The following is a 27675-nucleotide window of genomic DNA, read 5'->3' on the forward strand; positions in this document are numbered from 1 at the left end:
AGAGAGAGAGAGAGAGAGAGAGAGAAAGAGACCGATAAAGTTTCTGGCTACCCTACAAGAGACATATCATTACCATATGATCTAATGTGGGTGTCAGCTGGATTGTGTTCATTGAGGGAAACCTTATTTTTTAACTGTGCTATGGAGTAGAAGCAGGAGAATTTCAACCTAGTGACAGCCACAGAGGAGCATCTACCCCCTCCTCCTCCTCCTCTTCCTCCTCCTCCTCCTCCTTTCCACACCTGCAAACTGTGGCTGGGCTGAATATTTAGTGTAATTACATCTCTTCTTTGAGAGTTCCTGTGGCAAATACCCGGATTGAAAAGGTATGGCTTTCAATAATTGTCCTGAACTCTGCTACATTCTAAAAAAAATGTGGGTCAAGTGGTGAGCAAAAGGAAATATTTGGTGAGAAAAAAGAAAAAAATTTGTGTTAAACTTTGACTAATCTTTATGTAATAGTTTGAGCAAACAGTGCTTGATAGCAGAAGTGTTTGGGAAAAGGGTTGGATGTATTGTTTCCATGCTTTCTTTTCTGATCTTACAAAGATGTTTAAAAAAAATCCAAACAAAACACTACTTTAGCCTAACATTGTAACTATGTACATTCATGTTTATGATGAGACTGTCGGCTGTTCAGGGGAAAATTATTCTAAACTAACGTTATTTGCAGTTAGACTGGATATTTAAATGCTTAGTCTCCTACTCAATTCCTCCATAATTTAAAAACTTCCAAAACCTCAGGGAAGTGAATTCTGTAGTTGTAGAGATTGAAATTATTTTTGTACAACCCCAGAAATGAAGGCAAGTTATTATGAGAGGACAAAAGAAACACTGGAAACATTTTTGTATTAAAAAGCTGAGATATTCTTGCAGTTGAACAATTCCTTAAATACAAATGAGCATCCTGTCAGAATGTTCAGTGTATGTGAAGTTTTATAAGACACATTGAGTATGGAATAAAAATGTGAACTAAGTTTTTCCAACTTTAAAATAGGGTAACCTGATGATCACTAGTTAAATGAATCCCAGAAATGTAAATACCTGTGGCTTTTTCTTCCCCTTGCAGTATTTACCAGTAATGTAGTAAGAAAAAAAAAGCCAAATGTTTCAGTTTCTCCTATTTATGGATGATTGCTGCTTTTATTATTTACTTTCTAGTTATTTGTCTTACTATTCAAGTTGTGGATTTCCCTAAAGCTGTGGGATTTTAATTTTGCTCTGTATTTACAGATTCACTTTTCTCTTAAGGGTTAAAACTTGACTCTGAAAACTATATCAAAGGTATGAATAACACTAAACAAATGTTGATCTGAATCATATAGTTAATTAAATTGGATCAAGCAAATTTGGAAGTCACCAAATATTATGTTTGATCAAATAATTTTAAGGCACATTATTAGCCAGCCTTGTGAACCCTGTGAATTTATACATATTTTGAGATAAAGAGTTTAGGTGAGATATAAAAAGAACATCATCAAAATGAGAATCTTATTGTAGTAGGCTGATGGGCTACTGCAGTTTTCAGTTTATTTTAGGATTTATTAAGGAAGAAAGAAAATGATAAAAAAAATGAATATCAACAGCCCACATTAATTGTTCTAGTAGGTTTGGTATCCAAGTATCATGACACTTAATTAAAACAAGTATTTAAGGGAAGAATTTGCATGTTCTTTCTAGTATAGCACTCTTCCCTTGAAGTTACAACACACACACACACACACACACACACACACACACACACTCCTAAATGAATATCATAACAGGTTATTGAAGCTCTATGATGTCTGGTTTTATTCAGCTTTAAAGTAAAGAATTTTGTGCAGAAAATTTGTCCATTTCAACAGGAGTAAACAAATGTACACACAGATCTGTTTTCTCTGAGCTAACTAATGTTCAATAGTGAAACCACCAGGCATTTTTTGCCCTGGAAAGAAGATTAGAAAAAGACATCTGCATTAACTCTCATTGCGATTTATTAAATCTGCAATTACTTTACTTCATATTTCTCCTAAAATTAAAAGATATTAAACATGCAAGGCTAGCAAACTTGTGGTAAACATTGCATTTAATGAAAAACAGACAGAAAACCTCCTAAAGAAGAACCTCAAGTAACTGTGCTTGCTGCCAAAGCAATACTCCACTCTTAAAGAGGAACTCCACAATTGGGTTAGAGTTGCATCCTACATAAAAAAAAAAAATGATGTCAAACTTAGAGAAGTGTGAATGATTTTCCCTATTTTAAAAATGAAAAGCTACAAATTATGCTGTGTATACTGCCTTGGACATACTTCAATATTAAAGATACAAACATAAACTAAAAAAAAGGTATAATTTTCCTAATTGGAAAATGTTTCCTTAGTAGCTTTGGCAGAATCTTCTAGAAGATTCATTCAGGTTATCCATGCAAAGTTGTTTTTCTTTTCCTGGTTTGTATATACTACCATTGAATAACATGACTCAAAACAAGTTTGTTAAATTTTAGGAATGAATATGCAGCGTCAATACAGATTCTTATTAATGTATAATTTTAAATGGTTACCATGAAACTAAGGTAACATCCAAATACATTTTCGACATGTTTAAAAAAGTTTTAGTGGAATTCCAAAACATTCTATATCATACCCATACACTTTCTTCCTTATAAAATCAAATACTTTTTTGTTACATACAGTTGTTACTTATAGTTCTTTAGTTCACATCAGCCATATTAACAACACACACACACAAACCACACACACACGTTTATTGAATGAATGAATGAATATTTTGTAGATTTTACAGAAGTATACCTTTCTAACAAAATTAAGTAATTTTAGTAAACAAAATAACATAAAAAGTCAAGACTTCTGTGCAGATTTCTTCATTTATTAACAATAATGAGTTGGGATTCTAGCCAGCAGTTGTATACATAGAGGTTATTTTTTTTCTCATACCAAGTTCAGGTTTTCACTTGATTTTTTCCTAATATCAAATAGATGTTTTCATTTGATAACATTTTATGCTAGAAATTTGCTAATGAAAAACAACAATTTTGTGTGATTTTAAAAAAGTCTGACAAGTGTATTCCTTGGAACCAATGGAATAAATTATGTTATTAGTAATCACTGATGGTCAATTGAGTCATTTGTGTTCAAAATATTGTGCAAGGTCCGGGACAGAACAAGGAATAATAAGACACGCCCTGAAGGAGCACATCATGATGTAGGGACAGAGCAAGCACACAAAACAAATCACAATATAAGGTGATAAGTTCTTTAAAAGAGGTTAAAGAGCAGTGTGGTCTGGGAGCACAGAAGACACAGAGGAGCAGCATCCTGCTGGATGAATCAGGGAATACTGCAGGGACTCCCAGTATCTCATTTAATCTTTCCAATTTGCTTCCAAGGTAGGTGTCTAAATAGCAAGGTGGATAGCATGCAGGACTGAGGTGAGGCCTGGTTGTTGAAGATACAAAATGGAGAGAAATGTAGCTAGAAATAGCTGTTGGCAACAAATTATGAGGGTTCCTACCAAGGTGACCTTAGTGACTATGGACATGATTGAAAGGCAGGAGATGTTAGCAAATGGTAGGCTATGGAACTTAATAGGGTAAATTTGAATTGTTCAGAAGGGGACTTGTGCAGTGGAGAGGAAGATGAGCTGGAGTAGACAACACATTCAAGGCAGAAATGAGTTCAGATCTCTTGCAATAGCTCATAGAGTGATGAGCAGAGCCAGATCCAGATGGAAAGGATGGAGAGATGAGCTTGGCTTGCAATGATGTTTATGAGGTAGGAATTGGAAATCGGGCATGTGTATAGCCAATATTTTATGTTGGTAGCATAACTTGTGTTGAGTGAGCATCCAAAGTCCAACATGATATATTATATTCACATATGCATAATTTATTATATCTACATATATTTTTATATTCATATGTATTATTATAATTCAGTTTGCATATGATGAGGGTGCAGAATGTATCATCTTAGGTCAGACCCCCAGATTCAAACAGATGGGTTTAATGATATTCAGATTTGTATTTGTAAGTAATTGGTTATGCAAGTGTGACCATAATTGCTTTATCACATTTCAAATTTATTTTTCATACTCAATTTCCTCATAAGAAATGATATTTTGTACACAGTTCTCACAGCTCACTCTTCTGTGGGCTATATAAGAAATGACATTTGCATAATTTCCTAAAATTTTGACTTGTTTCCTAGGTTCTCAGGTTGTGAAAATCTATGAGATAAAACATGAAGGCAACTCTCATCTTCCTCCTGCTTGCACAAGTTTCCTGGGCTGGACCATTTCAACAGAAAGGCTTATTTGACTTTATGCTAGAAGATGAGGCATCTGGACTAGAGCCAGAAGTTCCTGAGCGAGTTCCTGAGCGAGTTCCTGAGCTACCAGACCAGGAGCTCCTAGGACCCGTATGCCCCTTCCGTTGTCAATGCCACCTTCGAGTGGTACAGTGTTCTGATTTGGGTAAGTGGGCTACAGGTTTCCATTGCCAACTAGTTTATCTTATTCCTTGCAGTGGCTGCTCTGAGAGTTTGGCATTTCATTTCAAAAGGCAAGAGACAGTGCCACTCAATTAGAAGTAAAGGAAGCAGGGTAGGATGGAAAGAGAAGAGGCCTGGAAGGTTGAGACACACAGTCTTACTTTTTCCCTTATTTACTTTCTAAAGCCATGATCCATCACTTTGTCTTTATTCACTAATCATTTTTTATAGTTCTTTTTTTCTTCCCAGGGTTTCATGGCCCCTTTTGCAAAGTAAAATTTGGAAAAAAAAATAACGTCTGTCCTGTTCCCAAAGTAATAGTTCCTTTAAATTGTATAATGTATTTTCATGAAATCTTAGATCTTAAGAAAAACCTGGACAATCTCTCTACTCTTAACATGTCCCAAAGAGTGGAGTTTGAGCATTACTAATTCATAAAGAACCCAGCTCTCAGAAGCAAAACCAGGTAGATTTTACAACACATAGTTATTTTCCCAGTAAAGAGACACAGCTTTCATTTCTGGGTCTTAAATTTGTCTTTATCCTTGATATTGTATAATCTAGCTGTTTACAAAGTTTCCAAGGAAATACTTATAACCAAAGGACAGTGTAAATATTCAATATAATCTGGAACATGTATCCTTCATCTAACACCCTAAAGATAGTCTGATTTATCCTTTTAAAAGAAAAATTTGGCCTGGAATTTTTAAGAGCAACATGCTTAAGAGATAAATCTCCAGAAACTTTTGAAGAGCCATACTTAGTTTGGAAATTAACTTTGTTTACAGGACTGCTAATTCACATTCCTTCTTTCCTTTGGTATATTTTCTGACTGCAAAGGGAAATAAAGTTCTCACAGGATCATGGTGCCCTGTTTGTTTCTATAGGGAAGAAATTCCACAGCATATATGGCACTTCTTTCTTGAACATGTATTTACTCAGGACATGTTTGTTAATAATATTTTGCAGGAGAAGAAAATTTCAGTAATTTCTAAAAAGGGAATACATTACATAGTGCCACTCAGACAAACATAGAAGACATGTTCAATAGTAACAAGGACAAAACACTTCAAAAGGTTTTTGGCATTACTGAAGATTGAACTGAGGTCCTCATGTTTGTTGGGCAAGAACTCTACCACTAAAGTCAGGTTTTTAGTTTGTTTTTCTCATACTTTTTTTTTCTGGGCCAGCCTGGGAATATGATTTTCCTACCACTGACTCCTGATTAGCAGGGAGTAGAAATTGTTTCTTCAATGTGAATATATACTGTATTGAATTAAAAACCCCAATCAACATTGGTTTGATGGCTTTCAAAAGTCTATAGATTATTCCCACTGGTGTATTCATTCAGTAATTCATCCATTGACCCAGAAAATATAACAAGAGCCTTTAACAATGGGAGAAATAGATGAGAAAGACAAAGGTGGTATCTGTTCTTGTGAATCTGCTGTTCTTGTGTTATTATCTCTCCTTCAATCATCTAGAGAGACTGGATTATACCAAATTATAAGTAATTGAAGAAAAATATTTGACATATATAACACTAAGATAGTATTTCTTTTTTTTTTTTGGCCAGTCCTGGGCCTTGGGCTCAGGGCCTGAGCACCGTCCCTGTTCCCTGGCTTCTTCCCGCTCAAGGCTAGCACTCTGCCACCTGAGCCACAGCGCCCCTTGTGGCCGTTTTCCATATATGTGGTGCTGGGGAATCGAACCGAGAGCTTCATGTGTAGAAGGCAAGCACTCTTGCCACTAGGCCACATTCCCAGCCCAAGACAATATTTCTAAAGTTACTAACATGACCAAGTGCCCAAGAATGTTGTGCAAAAAAAAAACTTTTTTTTTTTACTTTATCAGGTACTTAGAAAGTAGAAAGCAAGATGTTTGTGGTTAGAGGGTAGCTGGGGCAAATAGTTAATGAGAGCCCATCTTAAAGAATTCAAGTTTAGCATTGTGGCACACACCTGTATTCCCAGCTATGTATGATACAGAGAAAGGAGGACATTAGTCCAATATAATCCGTGGACAAAAGTTTAAGGCTTTATTTTTTTAAAAAAATTAAAGAAAAAGAATGTTTGGGACATGGCTCAACTGGTAAATAGCACTTGAGTAGCAAGATCCTGAGTCCCAATACTGTAAATGAAAAAATTAGCAAACAAAATAAAATAAAATTCCTTTTATCTCTTCTGCCATGGCTAAAAGAATTTATTATCCTCTCTCTACATATGCCATCTAAAATTCAGTTGATTGGTTTTACATTTACTTCACTGAAGTTTTGTTTTATTTTAAATGAAGTTTGCATTTTACTTTCATGACAAATCAGAAATCTGACTCTGATGAAGGCATTGGACTAGCTTCATGATTTTTAAAAATCATGTCAAAGGTATCAGCAATGGATTGAAACTGAACATTATAATGTGGTGTAAGGACACTCCAAGTTCACTAATTTGAGAATCTTCAGACAGTTTTTGTTGCCATGACTGTTATCAGAAATATTTCTGGTAAAGTTAAACAATGAGGCATTTTAAAATAGCATTTTCAAAGATAAGCAGTAAAAAGTGGGAAAGTAAAAATGAAGAGTTAGTCTCTGAGAAAACTAAAGTCCTTCTGGGAAAATGAATCTACTCTTATCATCCACAGTTCTAACTCATGGGGTTAGAATTATAACATGCTTTCTAGAGCATAGGCAACTTAGAAATGTCTACAGGAAATTGCCAAATTATTTTCAGAACTTGTTATGATTTAGCCTTTAACTTGAATCTAGGTCTTATAAGATCAGTATTTTTTCTTCTTTATGTAACTTTTCAGACATAAAACTATTTACTCAATCATAACATTATTTAAAATAACAGCAATAATAGGATAAACAAATTATTAATAAAACAAACATACACCTCATTCCTTAAAAAATTCATTTTAACTGATAATTAGACCTGTCAAAGTTGTGCAGGTTAGTTAGCTACAATATGATGTTTTGAAACAAGTGTATTCTGTATGATGATAAACCAGTTTGACCAAATCTTATTCCTCAAACATCTTTCTTCTAGCTTGATAAATCTATGTTACACTGTTTTTTTTTAATTAATAGTCAACCTAAAGTGAAAAAGCACAAATTCTTATCCCTATCAAACTGTAATTTAGGGTATGTTAGTTGAACGTTACCTACCCCATTAATTTCTCAACTTCTCTGAAAGCAAATTCTATTAAAAAAAAAAAAAGAAAACAAACTTAAGAATGAAAATATGTAGTACTTGTCTCCCTGTGCCTCACTTGCTTCTCTGAATATTGTGATCTCCAGTTCCATTCTTGATGCATTCAACAGGATTTCAATCCTTTTAAAAACTTACCATTTTATTATTGTTGTTTCATGTGCATTTATATCATGTTTTCTGTATCCATCCTTCAGTTAAAGGAAATCAGACAAATGGGATTAGAGCTGTGAGGAAAGAAAAAAAAAAAGCATACTAGAGTGTAAGGATCAGGGATCAGACCCCAGTACAGATACACCAAAAATGAGTACTGACAGTGGTAATGTAATATAAACTAGTACAATCAGCATGGGAAACAGTATGGAGTGTCCTCAAAAACTTAAAAAGAAAACTACAGCCAGGCTCCAGTGGCTCACAGCTGTGATCCTGGCTCTTCAGGAGGCTGAGACTTGAGGATCATGGTTCAAAGCCAGCCTAGACAGGAAAATCCATTTAACTCTTGTCTCTGATTAATAACTAAAAAGCCAGCAGTGGAGCTGTGCCTCAAGTGATAATTTATTATCCTTGAGCAAAAGAGCTCAAGGACATTGCCCAGGCCCTAAGCTCAAGCCCCAGGGCACTCTCTCTCCCTCTCTCTCTTTCTCTCTCTCTCTCACACACACACACACACACACATACACACACACCTAGAACTACCATACCATTCCACCACTCCCTAAAGCCAAGAAATGGAAACAATCAACAGAAAGTGTCCATCCTCAGACAAACGTAATTCAGTCTTAGAAATCATTTTAAATGTCCTAATGTTGATCTTCATAAGGTGTTCTGTTTTCTGTGCTAGATATCTTCAAGGCTGTTATCTTCTATCTCCTACTTCTGTTCTGTGTTCAGTCACCCTTTCATCAAATGTCACCAGGTAGTATACTTCTGTAATGACTTTCATCTTATACAAAGTCATTTTTGTAAGATAGATCAGTCCCCCAAAGTCAAATACCTATTACAATTTTTTTCTATTTTCCAATCTAAAGTAAAGTATCAAATATTTTTCCTATAATCATGTCTGTAAATAATTGAAATTTAATTGTAGAGAGAACTTGGGCTTTTGTACACGTCTGATCTCAAGGCCTACTTTGCCATTTACTACTTATAACTTTGAAGCCTTCAAAGCTTGCTTTCTCCTTGGGTGAACAGGGATATATCTTATTCTCTAATAAAAGAATTCATTGAAAATGAAATCAGTTTGGAAAAATAAACTTGGCCTATTTTACATAGGGGAGGACAGAGTGCTAGGAACTTAGTTGTCTATCATTTTTGTCTGGGCTCTGCAGCAATGGGGGCATGGGGTGTCCTGGATTTTGAGTTTTAGATGCATGGAAAGAGTTCACCCAAAACATACTAGAGGAAAAAGGCTGTGCCCAGTTGAAGTCCATATTTTCACTGGATAGAAGACGAGAATGGGCAGCCCATGGATGAAATAGGAATATTGATCAAATATGACCAAATAATCAAAACTCTGGACTCAAAGGGGTTAATGATGGCTGAAAGCAGGCATAGCCCAGGTTTCCTCCCTGGCCCCAGCAGGGAGATTGAAGCAGCTGTGTGGGATCAAGGCACTTCCTGATATTGCAGCTGTGATCCATTCTCCCTTGGAACATCCTGGCTGCCCAGGACATGACAGAAATGGGTTAGCTAGACAATTCCCTGGGAAAAAGTGAGGAACTGTAGACCCTTTCAACTTTCCTCTTCACAAGAATTACAAGATTATATACGAACTCAAAAATAAAAACAGAAAGAAATCAATCTTGTCAATGAAAGGAGGAAATCCAATAGGAGCTACAACAGCCAAGATTTAATTTACCTAATACAGTCTAAAGACCCTTGAAACAATTTCTGCTGTTTCTGTGCTTTATATTTAATCTACACCTGCTTTGATGATTCTGTAATAATCAATTATATACATATTATAGTTGTGTAGTATATTTTAATTATCTCTTTATAGATTTAATTTCTCTACCAGAAGGGAAGTACAATGTAAATGTGTCTTTGTACATTTTCTACTCAGAAAAATGTCTTATGCTTGGCAGGGTCTTAAAGATATATAGAGAAAGAGTGGAAGTAGGAGAGAAGTCTTCTGTTACTGAGGCCTGGTCTAACTAACATGACAGTCCAACTGCCATTTTAACAAGGAAAAGAAAAATGGAAAACATCCTGCTTAAAGCAGGAACATTTTGTTGGAGCTAGGAAACCTAAATGTGATTTTGTTGATATGCCAAAAGCTGAAGTACATGTATTACTGTTGTCTCATTTATTAAGTTGAAGTCCAATTGCAAAAGTATAGTTTGTTTGAAATCAACAAGAATAAATCTTTGAATTTGGACCCATGCCACAGAGCAAAAAAAGAAAGCATGATGTTTCAGGACAATCTGGCCTTTTGTCAACAAGGTATTTACCAGGTTTGTGACATTAGCAAGTAGAAGAGTGTTAGTCCTCACCGGGTCAATCAGAAAGAGGGACAAAGTACATTTCCAAAATGCAAAGCAGAAATAGTTTTCCAGTAACACCTTAAGTATAGTTTTATTTACCTTAATAACTGTATTTCAAAGAAAGTCAAGTTAAGTTCCTTTTACACAATTTGACATACATATATATGAAAATACAGATATATGTACACACGCATATGCACACACATATACATATACATGTATATGTACATATATGTATATATTTGTCAGTCATGGGTCTTGTACACAGCACGTGGGTGCTGTTCCTGAGCATTTTTGCTGAAGGTTAGTGCTCTACCATTTTGAGCCACTGCACCACTTCTGGTTTTCTAGTGGTTCACTGGTTAAGAATCTTACAGACTTTCCTGCCTGGGCTGACTTTGAACAGTGGTCCTCAGATCTCAATTTCCAATGGCACCTGGCTCAAATATAATATTTTTGAGGAAAGTATCTCCAATAAAAGCAGAAGTTGGAGATATTTGTAATACAAATCTCCTATACCTTTTAACATAGGACAATAAGGCTGTGTTATTGCTTTTTTCAATGAATCCAACAGAAAGATATTAGTGTACAAAACTAACAGAAATACCCTGATGCAAAACAATGGTTTCTGCTTACCTTGAATTTGCAGAAACAAACAAACAACCCACTGAAATTATAGGGTGTTTTATCATAAGCTTTCAAGTGTTTGGAGGTAGGAGATCACTGTTATCTATGGTTTGGGGTTGGTTATTTATAGAAGATAGAGGATAACTAGGTAAGCTTCAAAGTATTGTTAGAATAAAAGTAGGAGGAAATTACTAGGTAGGGTTTTGCATAAAACATACATTGTGTGAACAAAATAAATGGCTCAGAATGAGCACAGTATATTCAAGAGGTAGCTTTACCAGCCATGGGACAACTTGGTAAGCGATGTGACTTCTGTGTTTTGTGTTTAGTTGTACAAAAGAGGATTGAAATTAGCTAAGGTATTCCCTGATTTCTGGTGCATGTAAATATTTTAGAATGTTGCACAAAGTCATTCCTTAATAAGCTTAAAAACTAAGACTAAAAGGGCTGAGAATGTGACTTAGTGGTAGAATGCTTGCCAAACATGCACAAAGCCCAGGGTTCAACTCCTCTGCATCACATATATAGAAAAAGCCAGAAGTGGCGCTGTGGTTCAAGAGGTAGAGTGCTAGCCTTGAGCAGAAAGAAGCCAGGGACAGTGCTCAGGCCCTGAGTCCAAGCCCCAGGGCTGGCAAAAGAAAAAAAAAAAAAACAAGCCTGAAAAAAAAATCAGCAACTTGTTATGTGTTACAAAATCATATTTAAAAGAAGATGTATTTAAAATTAGGGGAAAAAAATGGGAGCAGAGGAATGGTGCCACAAACATGGACATACAAAAGCGGGTATGTGTGATATGTGCCATTTTGTATTCCAGTAGTCAGTGTACTTTCAGTGAAATGTAAAAATACACTCTTTGACCAGTATTACTTTCTTGAGATCTTACTGCTTGTCACTTGAATCCTATAGCTGTCATACATCTCTGGTATAAGAAACATTTTATTTTTGAAGTGTGTGTAAACCATCTCTTCATATTTTCAAGATGTAATTTTACATTTTTTAAAGTTTGGCCATAATTCTAGACACACGCTTCTAATTCATGTACCTGCACATGTGACCTTTGTGAACCCAAATTTGCATGTATAATCTGTGTTTACTTGTTATTCTCTGGTTATATACTGCTTATATCTGTGGATTCAAGTTACTGAAGTGAATACCAATAAAAACTATACCAAACAAAACTAGGCCAAAAAAAAAGCCAAATATGTGCCATTTTAAATCAAACCTAAACAGATTACCAGTTGATAGAAACTAATATATATCTTCATAATGAGACCACATGGAATCATAAACTTAGCATATATTTATAGATCCTTTTCTCTGTGACATTCTAAGAACTCATTAATGGAGAAATTTGCTATTATAGTTTGCATTTATTTATTTATTTATTTATTTACTCATTCATTCATTCTTTGGTGCCAGCTTGGGGCTTGAAATTAGGGCCTGGGTACTATCTCTGAAATCTTTTCACTTCTGGCTAGAATTTGAGCCACAGCTCCACTTCTGGCTTTTTGGTGGCTAATTGGAGGTAAGAGTCTCATGGACTTTTCTATCAAGGTTGGCTTTGAATAGTTAGCCTCAGATATCAGCCTCCTGATTAGCTAGGATTACAGATGTGAGCCACCAGTGCCCGGATGTCTTTATTTTTTAAGATGTTAGTTAATAGTCTAACACCCTGTCTAAGTTTTTAAATATGTGACATTTTAGGGATATGGTGTCATAACAATTTGGGGGGGGAGGGGTACCAAAAGGTAAAACAGCAAAGAAAATCATGCTAGAGGCCAGAAATGTTACTTCCAGTCCCATTTGTCATGCCTAGCCAGAAGGATGTATCAGGAAACCTTTACTAAAACATTATTTGGGAGCTAGAAATCATTGTACTGACTTTGTCACATCATGGTAGTGAGAAATATATGATAACATTTAAAATTTTGAAAATAATCTCTAAAGTTCTATAAATATACATGATCAATATTGCGATGTCAATATATGAAGTTGCTCAAAGGCATACGTATTTTTGATTGTTTCAGAGCATGTAACAGGATTACAATTTTACACTGTATTTTTTTTTTTTTTTTGGCCAGTCCTGGGCCTTGGACTCAGGGCTTGAGCACTGTCCCTGGCTTCTTCCCGCTCAAGGCTAGCACTCTGCCACTTGAGCCACAGCGCCGCTTCTGGCCGTTTTCTGTATATGTGGTGCTGGGGAATCAAACCTAGGGCCTCGTGTATCCGAGGCAGGCACTCTTGCCACTAGGCTATATCCCCAGCAGGATTACAATTTTAATCATTAAAGTAGTTCTCCAAGATTTCAACTGCAAAAATCACAAATCTGTTACATCTTCAAAAAGAAAGTATATAGTTCACCTTAAGCAACTCTTGTTATTATAAAATTATGGCATGACAATATGATCAAAATTGTCATTCAGACACATCATTCTTTCCTTCCGTAGCTGATTGCCACTTGACACTGAAAAAATGTTAAGAATGTAACTAGAATTTAAGTTTTCCAGTGACTACAAGTAAGCATAAATGGAAATTAAGACTGAAAAAATAAAGAAGCAATAATGAGGTAGTAACTATTCCAAATGAAAGGGAATTATGTCTTTATTTGGTTGGATAACATTAATTTTCAAAGATTTGGCAGAAGTCTGCTCCTTCTAATTGTGTGCAATTAGTAAATTGACATTTCTGAAAATGGCAGTAATTATGATTGCATAGTGCCATTAAATATCCTCCTACGAGGTAGCTGTTCTGGTGGTTTACTGTTTACTGCTGACAACACTTCACTCTTGCTATTTCTATGGAAACCATATCTGTAATGAGTTCAACATTTATGTAGCATATAGATATGAAGTCAGAATCACCTGCATTCGGATACTGAAATATATGGAGATAGAAGCCATTAAATAAGTAATATGTTCTCCATTGTCATTACAGCAAAGATTTATGAACGAAAACATCAGACATAAGGAATTTTAGATTTTTTAAATTTTCATGAAAGATAAAGCAAATTGAAATATGATTACCATGAGTATACGCTTACTCAAAAAATGGTGGAATAGTACTTTTTCAACATAGAAGTTACTATGCTTTGTTCTAATTTTACTTCTGATGGATAGATGCAGATTGATTTGTATTTCCATGAATTATATTCACAGTAAACCTATGCCTGTTCCTATTATATTGCCATCATCTAGTGCATAAAGTTTGGAGCAACTTCTGAGTTGCTTTACAGAGGTCTACAAACACTGTATGGAGGATAAATGAAAAAGAAAGGGAAAAAAACCCAAACCAGCCTTACTTTATGATCCTAGCATATCATTCTTGGGGAAATAGCTAAAGGAGCTGATATCAATATACAAGAGACATCTGTGTGTACCCACATTTATTGTCCTTTTATTCACAATAGCCAAGCTGTGAAAGCAACCCAGGTGCCTATCAAATAATGAACTGATGAAGAAATTGTATTTCTAAACTCTCAGACCCCCAAACAACAACAATTGTCTTTTGTGATTCTGAAGTTGTGTGCTGTTTTTTGTTTATGCTAGGTTTGGATACAGTGCCCAGAGACCTCCCCCCAGACACAACCCTACTGGATCTGCAAAACAACAAAATAACTGAAATCAAAGATGGGGACTTTAAGAACCTCAAGAATCTTCATGTAAGAACTTCTAAGTTGTCCATTCATTTATAGAAAACAGTTTTTCAACTCAAAGCTGAAGTGAACTCAAAAGTACTTGGAAACCAGCACACAATTCTCTTCTTAGTTGAGGGTACATGAGCAGAATATCATATTAATTAGCCACTAAAAATCTGTCCAATATTTCTGCTGATCCTCCACAGGTCTTTATTATCTACTTCAAAAAACACTTCCTATTTTAATCCCCTTGCATGTTTTTACTCATGAAAAAAAATAGATGCACTTCTCAACTGGATTGTACTTCGATACTGGAATGAATTACAAAATACATTAATCTTAGTATTATTTCATTTCATTTGTTTCCTTTCATTCATTCTCTGAGAAGAGTATGAATGATCTCCTAAATTCTCAAATAAGTGTTTCATAAATATTCTTGGTACCAAGATGAAGCAGCCACATAGTGTTTAATAAATATAATTCTAGGCACATGTGTGCACACAGAGACATAAAGACACACAGATTATCAGTATTTCCACTTATGTGTGCTTCACAATAATATCCAGTCTGCTGGTCAGGAGTATATCAGAAAAGAGATGGAACACACAGAAGCATATCCTAGAGGAGACTTTAGAGCAGGAATGTTGTTGTCAAGGGGTATGGGAACCAACAAAGCATTGTGAAGCATCCTGACCCACAGGCACAAGGACCTGAAGGTCTGAAGAGTTGTTAGTCACAAGAGATTTGAGATGTGATTCTTCCTCCAAATTGTCTGCACATATCTCTTATGGTAAACATTCTTGAGAGCATTGATGCAGAGGTCAGCTTCCAAAACACAGAGAAGGTCCAAAAAGGACAAAGAGTGCATGCAATGGCAGATGAGAGAAGTCATACAGTAGAGAGAATGGCCAATCCAATCTAATAAGGTGAAACCTCCCAAGGCAACTTTCTGTAAAGGTAAATGGATTATCTGTTCACACTGAGCACCAGAGCAACTCTGATATTTGTCATGAAATCTAGCTGCTGTTTGTCTATAGGATGATTATTGTTGCACATTTAATACATGTAATACAGATAGCAATGTCCAAAAGTTATGCTATGAAAATCTCCCTGTGGCTGTATTGGGCCACTTGACTTGCACAGTGTGATTCTTGGCAGAGCATGGTATGAGTGACATTACAGAGCATATGGAGGACAATCATGGCATAGGGCATCTGAAAGTCATGCATGCTAAGTACAAAAGATGGAGACTTAGATGCCTAAGCTGAATGAAAAGGAGTCACTAGATATATTTGATGGGCCATCTTGGAGAGGAGGAATTTTATTTACTGCCTACAACTTTAAGATGTCAGACTTTCCCTAAAGAGTGGAAATGTCTGAAAAGTAGGGTTTTTTTTTTTGTTCAATATTAAAAATACACTATAGGGGTCAGAAGCATGGCTCAGATTGTAGAGCAGTCTGTGAGCAAAAAAAGCAAGTATCAGATACCAAGTTCAAATCCTAGTCTCAGACAAAAACAATTAATTATAAAGCAATAGAATTTTCAGAAAATAGGGTTTTTATATTGAATATTGTAGTTTTATTTGTAATGAATATTATGGAGATACATATGTAGTGCTGAGTGTAAAAGATAGGAAACTCAGTTTTCATGTTAATTATAGTAATTATAAAATAACTAAGGGAATATATAGTGAAATAAACAATATGTGGTAAAATATGAAGATCTGACACATAATAGAATAAGAAATATAGTTCACAAAGAATAACACTATAGAATAGACAGATAATGCCTGTAATCCTATTACTCAGAAGGATCTCTACTCTGAGGATCACAGTTCAAAGCCAGCCTGGGCAGGAAAGTCCCTGAGATGCTTATCTCCAAGTAAATACCAGAAAACCAGAAGGGGAGCTGTGGCTCTAAGTGGTACAGCATTAGACCTGAGCAACAGAAGCTCAGGTACAGCACCCAGACCCCCACGAACAGCCACCAAGCTAAACCAGGTTCAGAAAAAAATTTCATTAATTATATACCAGATTAATTAATTAATTTATTAATCCTTGGTGCAGGTCCTGGTGCTTGAAGTCAGTGCTGAGCATAGTCCCTGAGCTTTATCTACTCATGGCTAGTGCTCTACCATTTTGAACCGCAGCTCCACTTCCAGTTTTCTGGCAGTTAATTGGAGATAAGAATCTCATGGACTTTCCTTCTCTGGTTGGCTTTGAACCAAAGTGCTCAGATCTCAGCCTTATTGGCAGCTAGGATTACAGGCATGAGCCACTGGCCAGTTTAGATTTTTAAAAATATAAATATTTTCCTTAATATTTTTGAGCCAGGAACTTGTGGCACATGCATATGATCTTTGATATTCAGGAGTCTGACACCTGCAGCAGCAATTTTTAAAGTCAAGCAGGATGGAAAGTCAGACAGACATTTCCAATTAAATAGCAAAAAGTTTGGCTGGAGGTATGGTTGAAGGAGTAGCACATTAGCCATAGCAAGCAAGCTGACCAAGAGTGAAGGCGTCCAAATTCAAGCTCCTGTCTCTCTGCCCCTTCAAAAGAGGAGTCTACATTGGACATACAAAATAAAGAAATTAAGTTTACAACACATGTAAGGATGAAAAGTTCTAAATAAAATAGTTTTAAAAACAATAGAATGTAAGGAAATGCTATAATCAATATATTGATTTATCCTACTCACAGTTCTCCACTTTCAGCTTTAGGTTTTAATGGTAGTGAACTGGTACTTAAGGCGGCAAGCTTTGTTAGGCACTTTTAAACTATGGTTAAAATAAGTTTAAAGAGATGGCAATGACAAGTGAGTGCCATAAATTTCAATAAAATAATACATGTTAAAAGCCCCATTCTTGTTGCATAAGTTTACCCTAAGTCTATTCTTTTTTTAAGAATGAAACTTCTTTTGTTCTATTCCCAACTTTACAGCTACTTCAGTGTCATCTGAATAATTTACAAAGCTCTTTGTATCTTTCTGTGCATTCTCTCTAAATCCAATATTGGTCATAAGGTGTTCTTTCTTTTCCTATCTCATTTTTTTTTCATGTTTCTAAGCTGTCAACCTGATTATCCTTTTCTTTCTACTTCAAGCATACACTGGAAGAAGTGAGGGTTTATTTATTTTTATTTTTATTTATTTATTTATTTTGGCTAGTACTGGGCCTTGGACTCAGGGCCTGAGCACTGTCCCTGGCTTCTTTTTGCTCAAGGCTAGCACTCTGCCACTTGAGCCACAGCACCACTTCTGGCCATTTTCTATATATGTGGTGCTGGGGAATTGAACCCAGGGCTTCATGTATACAAGGCAAGCACTCTTGCCACTAGGCCATATCCCCAGCCCGAAGTGAGGGTTTATTAAAGCTGCCAAACTCTGTGGGAGATATTGAACAGCTATTTTTTCTTAGCCTTTCATTTGTGGTCTTTTCCATCCTTGTGATTATACAGCATCATAATTTCATCTAGGAAAGTTTTACTAGAATTACAATGAAGGACTACAATAGGAAAGATAAAACAGAAAACAAAGCCTCCTTTATTCTCCAATAACTATTCATTTACAACTCTTATTGCCGGAGTAGTTTTATAGAGAGAGAACCTATGAACTTGATCTATAAAATAATAGAAAATGATCAAGTGGAAGTGTATTCATAAATTGCTCTGTTGATGGCAACTCCTTTGTATAACTATTTAAAGAAATTAAAATATAAAAAAGAAAGAAAATGTAATGTAGTAAATGGTTGCCTGCAATACATTTCTTTTGAAGTAAGACTAGGTAAATATAATTAAGAAATTATATATAAATTAAAAATAAAATGTCTCAATGACTGAATAGTAACAAATTGGTATGTAGTAATAATGATTCTTAATATCTTACATATTTTATTTAATCCTCACAACCATTTTTATTTTTGTTCATTGAATGGACTTCATAGCTGTTTGCGTAGATGAGGAAACAGGAAATAGTGGATTTATCTGCTTTCTCAAAGTCACACAGCAAAGTTGTGCTTAGAAGGGAGTAGTCTGATTGAGAGTGTGCAATAAGTTCTTTTAAATATAAGAGTAACCAAAAAGTGCTAATATCAATTTCCTATTTTGCCAAAGAAAGTATTTGAATTTTCCGCTAGTATTCATTAGAATCACTTGGAAATTTGTATTAAAGATGTAATAAATGGATGCAAGATAATACAATTTGTAATAAATTGTAGTTCATCACATAATGTGAACTACATGAGAACCTACACAGATTAGTTAGCTATTGCCTTCAGAAAACATTTCATTTTGGATATAGAAAATGATACAGTCTGAATATCCCCATTCCTATCTCACCCTTCTCCATTCACATACTTGCAAAAATATATCTCTAAGTAAAAAAAAATTCTTTCTTCCTCCCTTCTTTTCTTTCTTCCTTCCTTCCTTTCTTCCTTCTTTCCTCCCTCTCTCCCTCCCTCCCTCCATCCCTCCCTTCCTTCCTTCCTTCCTTCCTTCCTTCCTTCCTTCCTTCCTTCCTTCCGTCCTTCCTTCCTTCCTTCCTTCCTTCTTTCCTTCCTTCCTTCCTTCCTTCCTTTCTTTTTTTAGTTTTTGTCAGTCATGGGGCTTGCACTCAGAGCCTGGGTGCTGTCCCTGAGCTCTTTTGCTCAAGACTACCACTTTGAACTATATTGCCACTTCCATTTTTTGAGTGGTTAATTGGAGATAAGAGCCTCATGATGGGACTTTGGGACTTTTCTGCCAGGGCTGGTTTTGAACTTCTATGCTCAGATCTAAGCCTCCTGAGTAGCTAGACTTACAGATGCGAGCCACTGACACCTGGTTAGAAGTAATTTCTTACCTTAAGAGAACTGGGATACAAATCAGAAAATGATCAAAGCCATTAATATATTTGTTATACAAGGAGAAGAATCCAAGAGATAAAAATCTATTAATGTTTTCATGTCAGAGTGACTACATCTAAGCCAATGTTAAAAAATATACAAATTTAATACATATGAGAAAAACCTTTGTGAACATGCAATGTCTTTCATCAAAAATGTAGTAAATGTTACAAAATTAAAATAATTTAAAATGACAAATGCAAAGAAAGCAACAACTATAAGTAATATTAGTATGTAAAAAAGTTTTTTTAAAAAAGATAACATGTTTTTGGGCTATAGTAGTAAAACTTTACTTTCTTGCATTGCTAGCATAGAATAAGTTGGCACCACTCTCCTGTAGCAAGCTGTAAAATCCATCAACGAAAAAGCATCTGAATGCCTAAAACCAAAGAGGGAGATGAAATTCTATGATGCTGATTATAGGTTTCATGCATGAGTCTAGTAATTCCAACCTTTAGGATCATTTATTCTGATCTACATTTATCTATCTATAATATGCATATGCATTGTTTTACACATACAAACATTAAACTCACTTGCTTTTATTTTTATAATTTCCTGTAAATTTCCAAGTTAGTGCTTGTTCCATGAGTAGAATTAATGTCATACATGTACTTATGCATGTATGCACTGTACAACATACTCGTGTGCATGTTGGATGCTTTTAATCTGAGAAACATTTTTCTTTTTTCTGTTTACAGGCATTGATCCTTGTCAACAACAAAATTAGCAAAATCAGTCCTGGAGCATTTACTCCACTGGTGAAACTGGAACGACTTTATCTGTCCAAGAATCATCTGAAGGAATTGCCAGAAAAAATGCCCAAAACTCTTCAGGAGCTTCGCGCCCATGAGAATGAGATCACCAAAGTGCGAAAATCTGTGTTCAATGGATTGAACCAGATGATTGTCATAGGTACAGATATTCTTATAACTTGAAGACCAGGATTGAAGGTTCACCTTGAGAGATTTCAAGTAAGCTTTAGCTGCAAGAAGGTGAATGACCTGCAGCCTATTGTGCTTAAAGGCTGTAGAAATTATAGTAATTTGGCCAGGAGAAATGGGATTCTATGCCTTACGATGATGATTATCTCCTTGACCTTGAGGATCTGAAAACGGGAAAATCCAGGACTAAAGTCACTTTGTGGTATATGAAGAATTCAGAATGGACTTAAGTAGTCTTAATATAAGTATTTTGGGATACTTTACCTAGTAGAGATTTGTGTTGTAAGTAACCATATAATTTGTTTAAAATAATGGTTATAACGCTTCATCATGGTTGAACATGTGGTTTAAAAATCCTTTTATAATTGAATCATAAAATTCTACCTTCACTTCCTTTGGCAACATTTATGAAGTATGTTGGGAAAGTAATGCCACTTGTTTTAACATGAATTATTTACTGACAAACTATAAGAAGTGATGGGGCTATCTTTTTATAAATCACATATTTGTTCATTATTTATTTATCCATTTACTTTTGGAGACAGGGTCAAACTGAAAATCTGTGATCCATCTTCTTCCAACTGCTGCTAAAATTAGATGCTAGGATTCCAAGCATGTAGCACCACAACTGGTTTTGTTTCTTTAAGTAAGCAAAGTTTTATTCCATTTTTGATTCTTCTGAAGAGCATGCTCTTTACTTTTCATTTGTGTATCAGTCTAGATGTTATTTAACCAAAGTTCTTTTCAGAATCTTAGATGAAACACTGTTCTTCCTTATGATATCTTCAAATTTGTCTAAATGCCTTGCATTCATTACATTTATAGAACTGGGCACCAACCCACTAAAGAGCTCAGGAATTGAAAACGGAGCGTTCCAGGGAATGAAGAAGCTGTCTTATATCCGTATTGCTGACACCAACATTACCACCATTCCTCAAGGTGACAGAAAATTCTCCAAAATGTTACATGAATTATTCCTGTTTTGTTGTGGAAACTTTTTGTTTGTTATGGAAATTTAAACTGTAACCCATGTGGGCAATATTATGCCCAGTGAATTCTCTTGTTTTAGAATTGATTCTACTGAGCCTGTCTGACTACTAGGCCAGCCAGGCATGTGAAGAAAACGGATAGCCTTTATTAGTTAGTTATTTAGCCAGTCTTGGGGCTTGAAGTGTGGGCCTGGGCACTGTCCCTAAACTCTTCAGTTCAAGGCCAGTCCTCTACCACTTGAGCCATAGTGCCACTTTTGGTTTTTCTGAGTAATTTATTGGAGATAAGTCTCACAGATTTTTCCTGCTTGATCTGGCTTCGAACTTCACTTGATCCTCAGATCTCAGCCTCCTGAATAGCTAGGATTACAGACATGAACCATTGGTGCCCAGCCAAAAAATTGATAAAGTTTTTATGAAGTCTCTTCCAGGATATGACCTAATTGTAAATGAGCTTAAATTATGTAATTATGATATCACAAAAAAGCCTAGCTCTTTCTAAAACAGACCCTGGCTAGTATGCATAGGAATGACACTCAGTATTGATAAGCATAAAAAAAGAAGTTCCTTGGTAATTTAGGGGGGAGGGGAAGTATATGAAATATGTATGAAATTGATCCATATCTTACTTTGAACTTCCAATGCTTTGGAATTGTGAATTGTTCACATCCAATTATATCTGGAATTAGGGCTCTGTCATACTTACTTAGTCTTGATCACTGTAGAATATAGATTTGAGAATCTCTTTGCTTGAATCTAAATTATCATTAATTGGCCCAATTAATAGTTGATTACTGACCATTAATTGTTTGAGATATAATAAATATATATATAAGTATATAAGTAGTTTATTTCCATAGCATCTTGCTAACACAACATTCTCCCATGAAGATGCATAATAGTTTTTTAAATTAAATATATATGAAATCATTACACTAAACAAAACTATTAACACTATACAGTGGGACAGATTGAAAATTTCTTACCAAATATTACAAAGAACCAAAACTTTCTGCCAGTCAGAGGTTAGTTTTATGTGGAAACAATTTCTTATTTTCTTTGTAGTTTTTGGTATTCTTTTAAGTGAAACAGTGCATTATTAAAAAGCTCTAGAAAAACATGATACATTTTCAGATGGAAAAAGGAAATGAAAATATTTTAACTTTTATATTTATATTATTAATTCTTTGGAAATCTCAGACATTCAAAAAGTATTTCCCAGAGGTTTAATGGGTACTTTGAATCTGAAATTATTCTACCAGGTGCTCTACAGATGGCAGATCACAGGACTCTAGGTTTCTGCCCTTCTTGTATTAGGAAATTATCCTGATTGAATAGGTTCAAGTCAGCTTTGCTCTTCCTGCTCAGCCCATATTGCTGAAGCATTTGATGATATTATAGAAAAACAGATTAAGTCTGAAGACCAGGACAGTATATCAGTGTCAATCTTAATGATACTAATAAAATACCTGGCTAATTTTTCCCTGTAGGTTTAATTTACATGTAATTCATTAAATATGGATTCAAATGCTTATCTCTTTATTTTATATCGTATCTTTTACCAAGGGATCTTTAAAAAAAGTACAAAAGATTATGTAATTCAGTGTTTCACTCCAATTGTGCAATTGCCATGACAATTACAACATTACAAGAGGAATGAAGAGCATGACAAATTAACTAGTTTTTGAAATTGTATGTGATTCAGAAAATTAAGGGAAGTCTTTGAAAGTCATTCAAAGACTTAAGAAAGCCACTAAATCTATGTCTTTTGCTTATGAGACTTCTTTGATAATTTAGCATTTTTTATTTCTGTATTCCAGGTCTTCCTCCTTCCCTTACTGAATTACATCTAGATGGCAACAAAATCAGCAAAGTTGATGCATCTAGTTTGAAAGGACTGAATAATCTGGCTAAGTAATAGCATCCTTTAAGTACTGTGTATAACTAGTGTATACATGTGACACAGTGGTTGATTTGATTTATTTTTTATGACATCCGTTTCCTTGGACTAAATTTCAGCTTATCTGATTATTTCTTAAACAAAAGGTAAACAAAATAATGTATACCTTGTAAGCGCAAAATCAGCCCAAGATTATTCTGGGTTATAATTCGCAGTGTTAATCATGGTGATAATAGCTATTGGGGTAAAAAATATTTTAAAGTTCTAGAGCTAGTAAATCAGGCATTGTATGTCTGCTTCTTTCAAAGAAAGCTTTTTTTCCTGAAAATTATATGGAGATTTTGAAATTCATTCATTCCATATATTTTATATCAAATTGAATAGTAAATAGCTAAATACCATAAAAATGCTAATAGAAACTCCAATTTATCTAAATATTTTGAAAAACACTTTTTAAAAGTTGCCTGACTTTTCCCCCTAAAATTTGGTGCCATTTTTCTGTAGTTTTGAGCTTACCAAGCACATTTCTTTAAAGTATTTCATCCAAATTAATCTTTCTATTTCACCATCAAACTGTTATACTTTTTTATTGCTCATTAGTATTTTGGTACTAAAAATAAAAACTGTGAGAGGTCAAAAAGAGGCAATCACTGGTGGTGCAGGGAAACATACAATAGAGGTCCAGTTCCTCTTTACTGGCATTTGAAGGACGTTAACAAACTCTTCTTTCTGTCCTAGGAGCTCTCCATTTTGTTTGAATATTTTGCTGCATCATAATGCCTGGTTCTCCTCTGCCTTTTGGCTTGACTGCTTATAGTTTGATCCCTAGAATGAACAGCTGTAGTCATGTCAACCATGTCTAAGTCCACATCCAGTCCTGGAGTTCCATTTACTACAAAAGAATACCACAGCCTCAGAACCCTCATATATTATGCATTTCATTTAAATGGATAAGCCCAAGTATTTGTCAAAGGAACAAGCCCTGAATCAAAGCTCTGAGCTGGAGGCCAGAGTACTAGGCACTAGAAAGATTCTGAGAGTGACTGTTAATGGCATATAGGAACTCTTTCAAACTAAAGTAGCATACTCATTCTATTAACCCTTGTAGAAAGTAGGTTAATTGATTGGAATGTTGTACCTTTAATTTTTCAGTGGATATGATAAATAAAACATTGATATGATAAATGCATAATTTTTTCATTTTCAAAGTAATCAAAATGATGGGACATTTCCTTTAGCTGTTTCTCAAAGGAATTTACTACATAATTAATTCAGCTAGATACTTATCTTGATAAACACTGTTAGTATTGAGTATACTGAAAGGCAGTCCCTATTCCAATGGAGAGACATGGAAGTACAGAGACTTTCAAACCATAGTCCCTCATGTTTTTCAAGAAGTTAGAGAACAGAGCATTTGAGAGGTACCCAGGTAGTCTTGTGCAAATCGTTTCAAAGATTATGCTGAGCTGAGATCTGAAGAACCGCCTTTGTCTAGGCTCAGAAAGATTGGAAAAGCATTCTAAGCACAGAGAACCATGGGTGCCGTGCCAACAAATGCCCTTTCTATGTGCTGGCTTAATCACAGACTGCTGGTAAGATAGGCATACCTGAGCTTTCTGCTTTCGGTTGCAGGTTGGGGCTGAGTTTTAACAGCATCTCTACCGTGGACAATGGTTCTCTGGCTAACACTCCTCACCTGAGGGAGCTTCACCTGGACAACAACAAGCTCATCAGAGTCCCCGGTGGCCTGGCAGAGCATAAATACATTCAGGTAATGCCAACTCACTGCTGATTGGGAGAAATATTCAGAGTCGTGCTGCTTCCTAATATGCTAGCAATCTTTTTATTCAGTGTCACAACCAGTTGGGGTGTCATAACACAATAATATAAACTGGTTGGTTGGAAATACAAATATTTATTTCCCATAGTTCTCCAGACTGGAAGTCTTAAGATCAGGGTGGCCATGATCAGGGTGGTCCTAGTGAAATAACTCTTGCAAAATTCGGAATGTCAACAGCATGTTTTTTTCTCCAATCACAAAAAATAGTACTAGCTAGTTTTCTGGCTTCTTACAGGTGCAATAATCCCTACATATAATAATCTCCTTCTCTTGTAACCTAGTCACCATCCAAAGAGGCCAAACATACCAGAACTGGGCTTTCAATACAAGAATGGATAATACAATATTTAATTTATTGCTCAGAGATCCTTTTAATATTTCCATTTAGATATTTATTTTAGCCTTGTCTAGTCTCTTACTTTTTAAAATTAGTATTGTATTTTTGAATGTACTATAATCTTCCAATGTCTTTTACAAAGCAGGGTAGTTTATATTTTAGTAATGAAGGGAGAATGTAGCCAAGAAAAAGAAAATAGGGTCATGCTTCATGGAATTTTTAATTTACAGGAGAAAAACAAAGATCAGTATATATCAACAACTTGTTTTGGGAAAGCAGGAAGGAGAAGGGAAAAGGAAAGATAGGGTAATGGATTGGAAACATTGTAAACGTGTGGGAATGTAACAATGAAATCTTTTCCTCCCCTGTGTAATTAATATTTTAGTAAAAAAGTAAAACAAGTAAATGTATAATATGTCACTTTAGTGATCATTTCTATGAATAAACATAAAGGAATAAAGTTGGGATAAAGAATGGCAGATTGGGATGACCTGGGAAGATATTGATGACAACAGGCAGCAAGCTTTGCAGATGTCTTAGAAGAGATTATTACAGGGAGAGGAAACCTGTGTGTGACAAGCTAATAAGGGCCACATTTTTATAAAGGGAGTAGCAAGCTTTTCAGATGTTTGGTTTGAGGAGATGAGGTTAGGGCAGAAGGATGTCAAACTAAGTAGGCATTTCAGGCAATTGTGAGAACTTGAGACTTCTCAACAAGAAAAGGGAGTGCCAGGGCAGAGAAGATATTCAGCCTCCTTTTTAAATGTTCTTTTTTCAAAACTTACATCTAATTAATCTTTAAAAAAAAGATTTATTCTATGACATCAAATAAAACTGTTGATCTTATAAAAAAAAAAAGGCCAATTAGGAAAGAGGAAAACCATTGGGGCAATTTCAATAATTCAGGAAAAATTCTAGAGTCTTGGGCCAAGACCGAGGAGCAGACAGAAGGAAACAAACTGAAGAATACAGTTTGAAGGATTTGAGGATCAGGTAGAGAATTCATGAGAAAGGGAGGTCAATTTCATGACTATGTTTATAGCCTGAGCCATTAGAATAAACCACATGCAAATTTCTGAGATGAGGAAGAGTAAGGCAAGAGGAAAAAAAATCCCACAAGTTTCATGTGAAATGTGTTAAGGTTAAACTGAAGGATGAAAGTCTTTCAACAATGTTCACCTGAAAGCCCCAGCATAACCAGGGAAAAATAAGCATTCTCTTGGTTCTTTCCTGTTGTAGGTTGTGTATCTGCATAACAACAACATCTCTTCAGTGGGGTCAAATGATTTCTGCCCTCCTGGATACAACACCAAGAAGGCTTCTTACTCGGGAGTGAGTCTTTTCAGCAACCCTGTCCAGTACTGGGAGATCCAGCCATCTACTTTCCGATGTGTTTATGTGCGCTCTGCCATTCAGCTCGGAAACTACAAGTAATAGCCAAGAAAGCCCTCATTTGTATAACCTGGCAAAATCCTGTTCATGTCATTGCTAAAATATATAATTAATAAAATTTACAAAAATATGAAAGCTAGATACTGGAAACTTTAACTGTATTTTGGATGCTTTTCCCACATGACTTACTATGCATACAGCCACATATGCAGTTTCAGTAATTACCTACAATAAAAACTATTTTGCCTGCCATGTTCAGAATCATCTTTGAAGTTTTCTCTTGATGGTTAACTGAGACTGTGTTATTTTGCCAAATGTAAAAGTTGAGAGTAACCGACATGTTGAGTATTTAATCACCTTTTAAAAATTTTTAGAGGGGGCTGGGGATATAGCCTAGTGGCAAGAGTGCCTGCCTCGGATACATGAGGCCCTAGGTTCGGTTCCCCAGCACCACATATACAGAAAACGGCCAGAAGCGGCGCTGTGGCTCAAGTGGCAGAGTGCTAGCCTTGAGCGGGAAGAAGCCAGGGACAGTGCTCAGGCCCTGAGTCCAAGGCCCAGGACTGGCCAAAAAAAAAAAAAAAAATTTTTAGAAGTCAAAACAGAATATTATATCCCCACGAGTCGTTGGATAAATAGCTCCTTTGACATGAAATCATGCTACATGATAATTCCCTATTCAACTTCATTATTACTGAAACTATGACAGTATAAGTTGGACACATTTTTAACTGTTATTATATTTATAATTTTTAAGAGCTTAATGATAAGTCTTTTTATTATGATTTGTTATTCAGGGGTTACATTATACAAGTCAGGTAATGAGTGTGTTCTTTTTTTGAACAATGTTGCCTCTTCCTTCATTTTTTCACATTTCCCCCCTCCACACCCCCATCCTCCAGGTTGTAGAGCTCACTTTCAACACAGTATCTAGTGAGTATCATGGCTGC

General features: G+C 35.4%; 1 protein-coding gene across 2 annotated transcripts; it reads left to right on the plus strand.

Moving 5' to 3' along the window:
• Dcn (decorin) lies at positions 1 to 26853 on the plus strand. Of its 2 annotated transcripts, none has more exons than XM_048358370.1 (8): positions 1 to 326; positions 4209 to 4473; positions 14352 to 14464; positions 20025 to 20238; positions 21093 to 21206; positions 23077 to 23170; positions 24789 to 24927; positions 26573 to 26853. In XM_048358370.1, the coding sequence occupies exons 2-8, from the start codon at positions 4242 to 4244 to the stop codon at positions 26765 to 26767; spliced, it is 1101 nt and encodes a 366-aa protein (XP_048214327.1). In that variant the 5' UTR covers positions 1 to 326; positions 4209 to 4241; the 3' UTR covers positions 26768 to 26853. The 2 variants fall into 2 exon arrangements, with proteins under 2 accessions (XP_048214327.1, XP_048214336.1); XM_048358379.1 differs by lacking the exon at positions 1 to 326 and adding an exon at positions 3216 to 3388.
• Positions 26854 to 27675: the final 822 nt, after the last annotated feature.

The sequence above is a fragment of the Perognathus longimembris genome, chromosome 1, assembly GCF_023159225.1.
Source record: "Perognathus longimembris pacificus isolate PPM17 chromosome 1, ASM2315922v1, whole genome shotgun sequence".
NCBI classification, from domain to species: Eukaryota; Metazoa; Chordata; class Mammalia; order Rodentia; family Heteromyidae; genus Perognathus; species Perognathus longimembris.

What these genes read in the sequence shown, in the direction of transcription:
- Dcn (XM_048358370.1), top strand. Translation starts at nt 4,242, where the DNA reads ATGAAGGCAACTCTCATCTTCCTCCTGCTTGCACAAGTTTCCTGGGCT. An exon ending in AGAACCTCAAGAATCTTCAT is followed by an intron (nt 14,465 to 20,024) that starts GTAAGAACTTCT and finishes TTCTGTTTACAG; the next exon opens with GCATTGATCCTTGTCAACAA. An exon ending in CAGAGCATAAATACATTCAG is followed by an intron (nt 24,928 to 26,572) that starts GTAATGCCAACT and finishes TTCCTGTTGTAG; the next exon opens with GTTGTGTATCTGCATAACAA.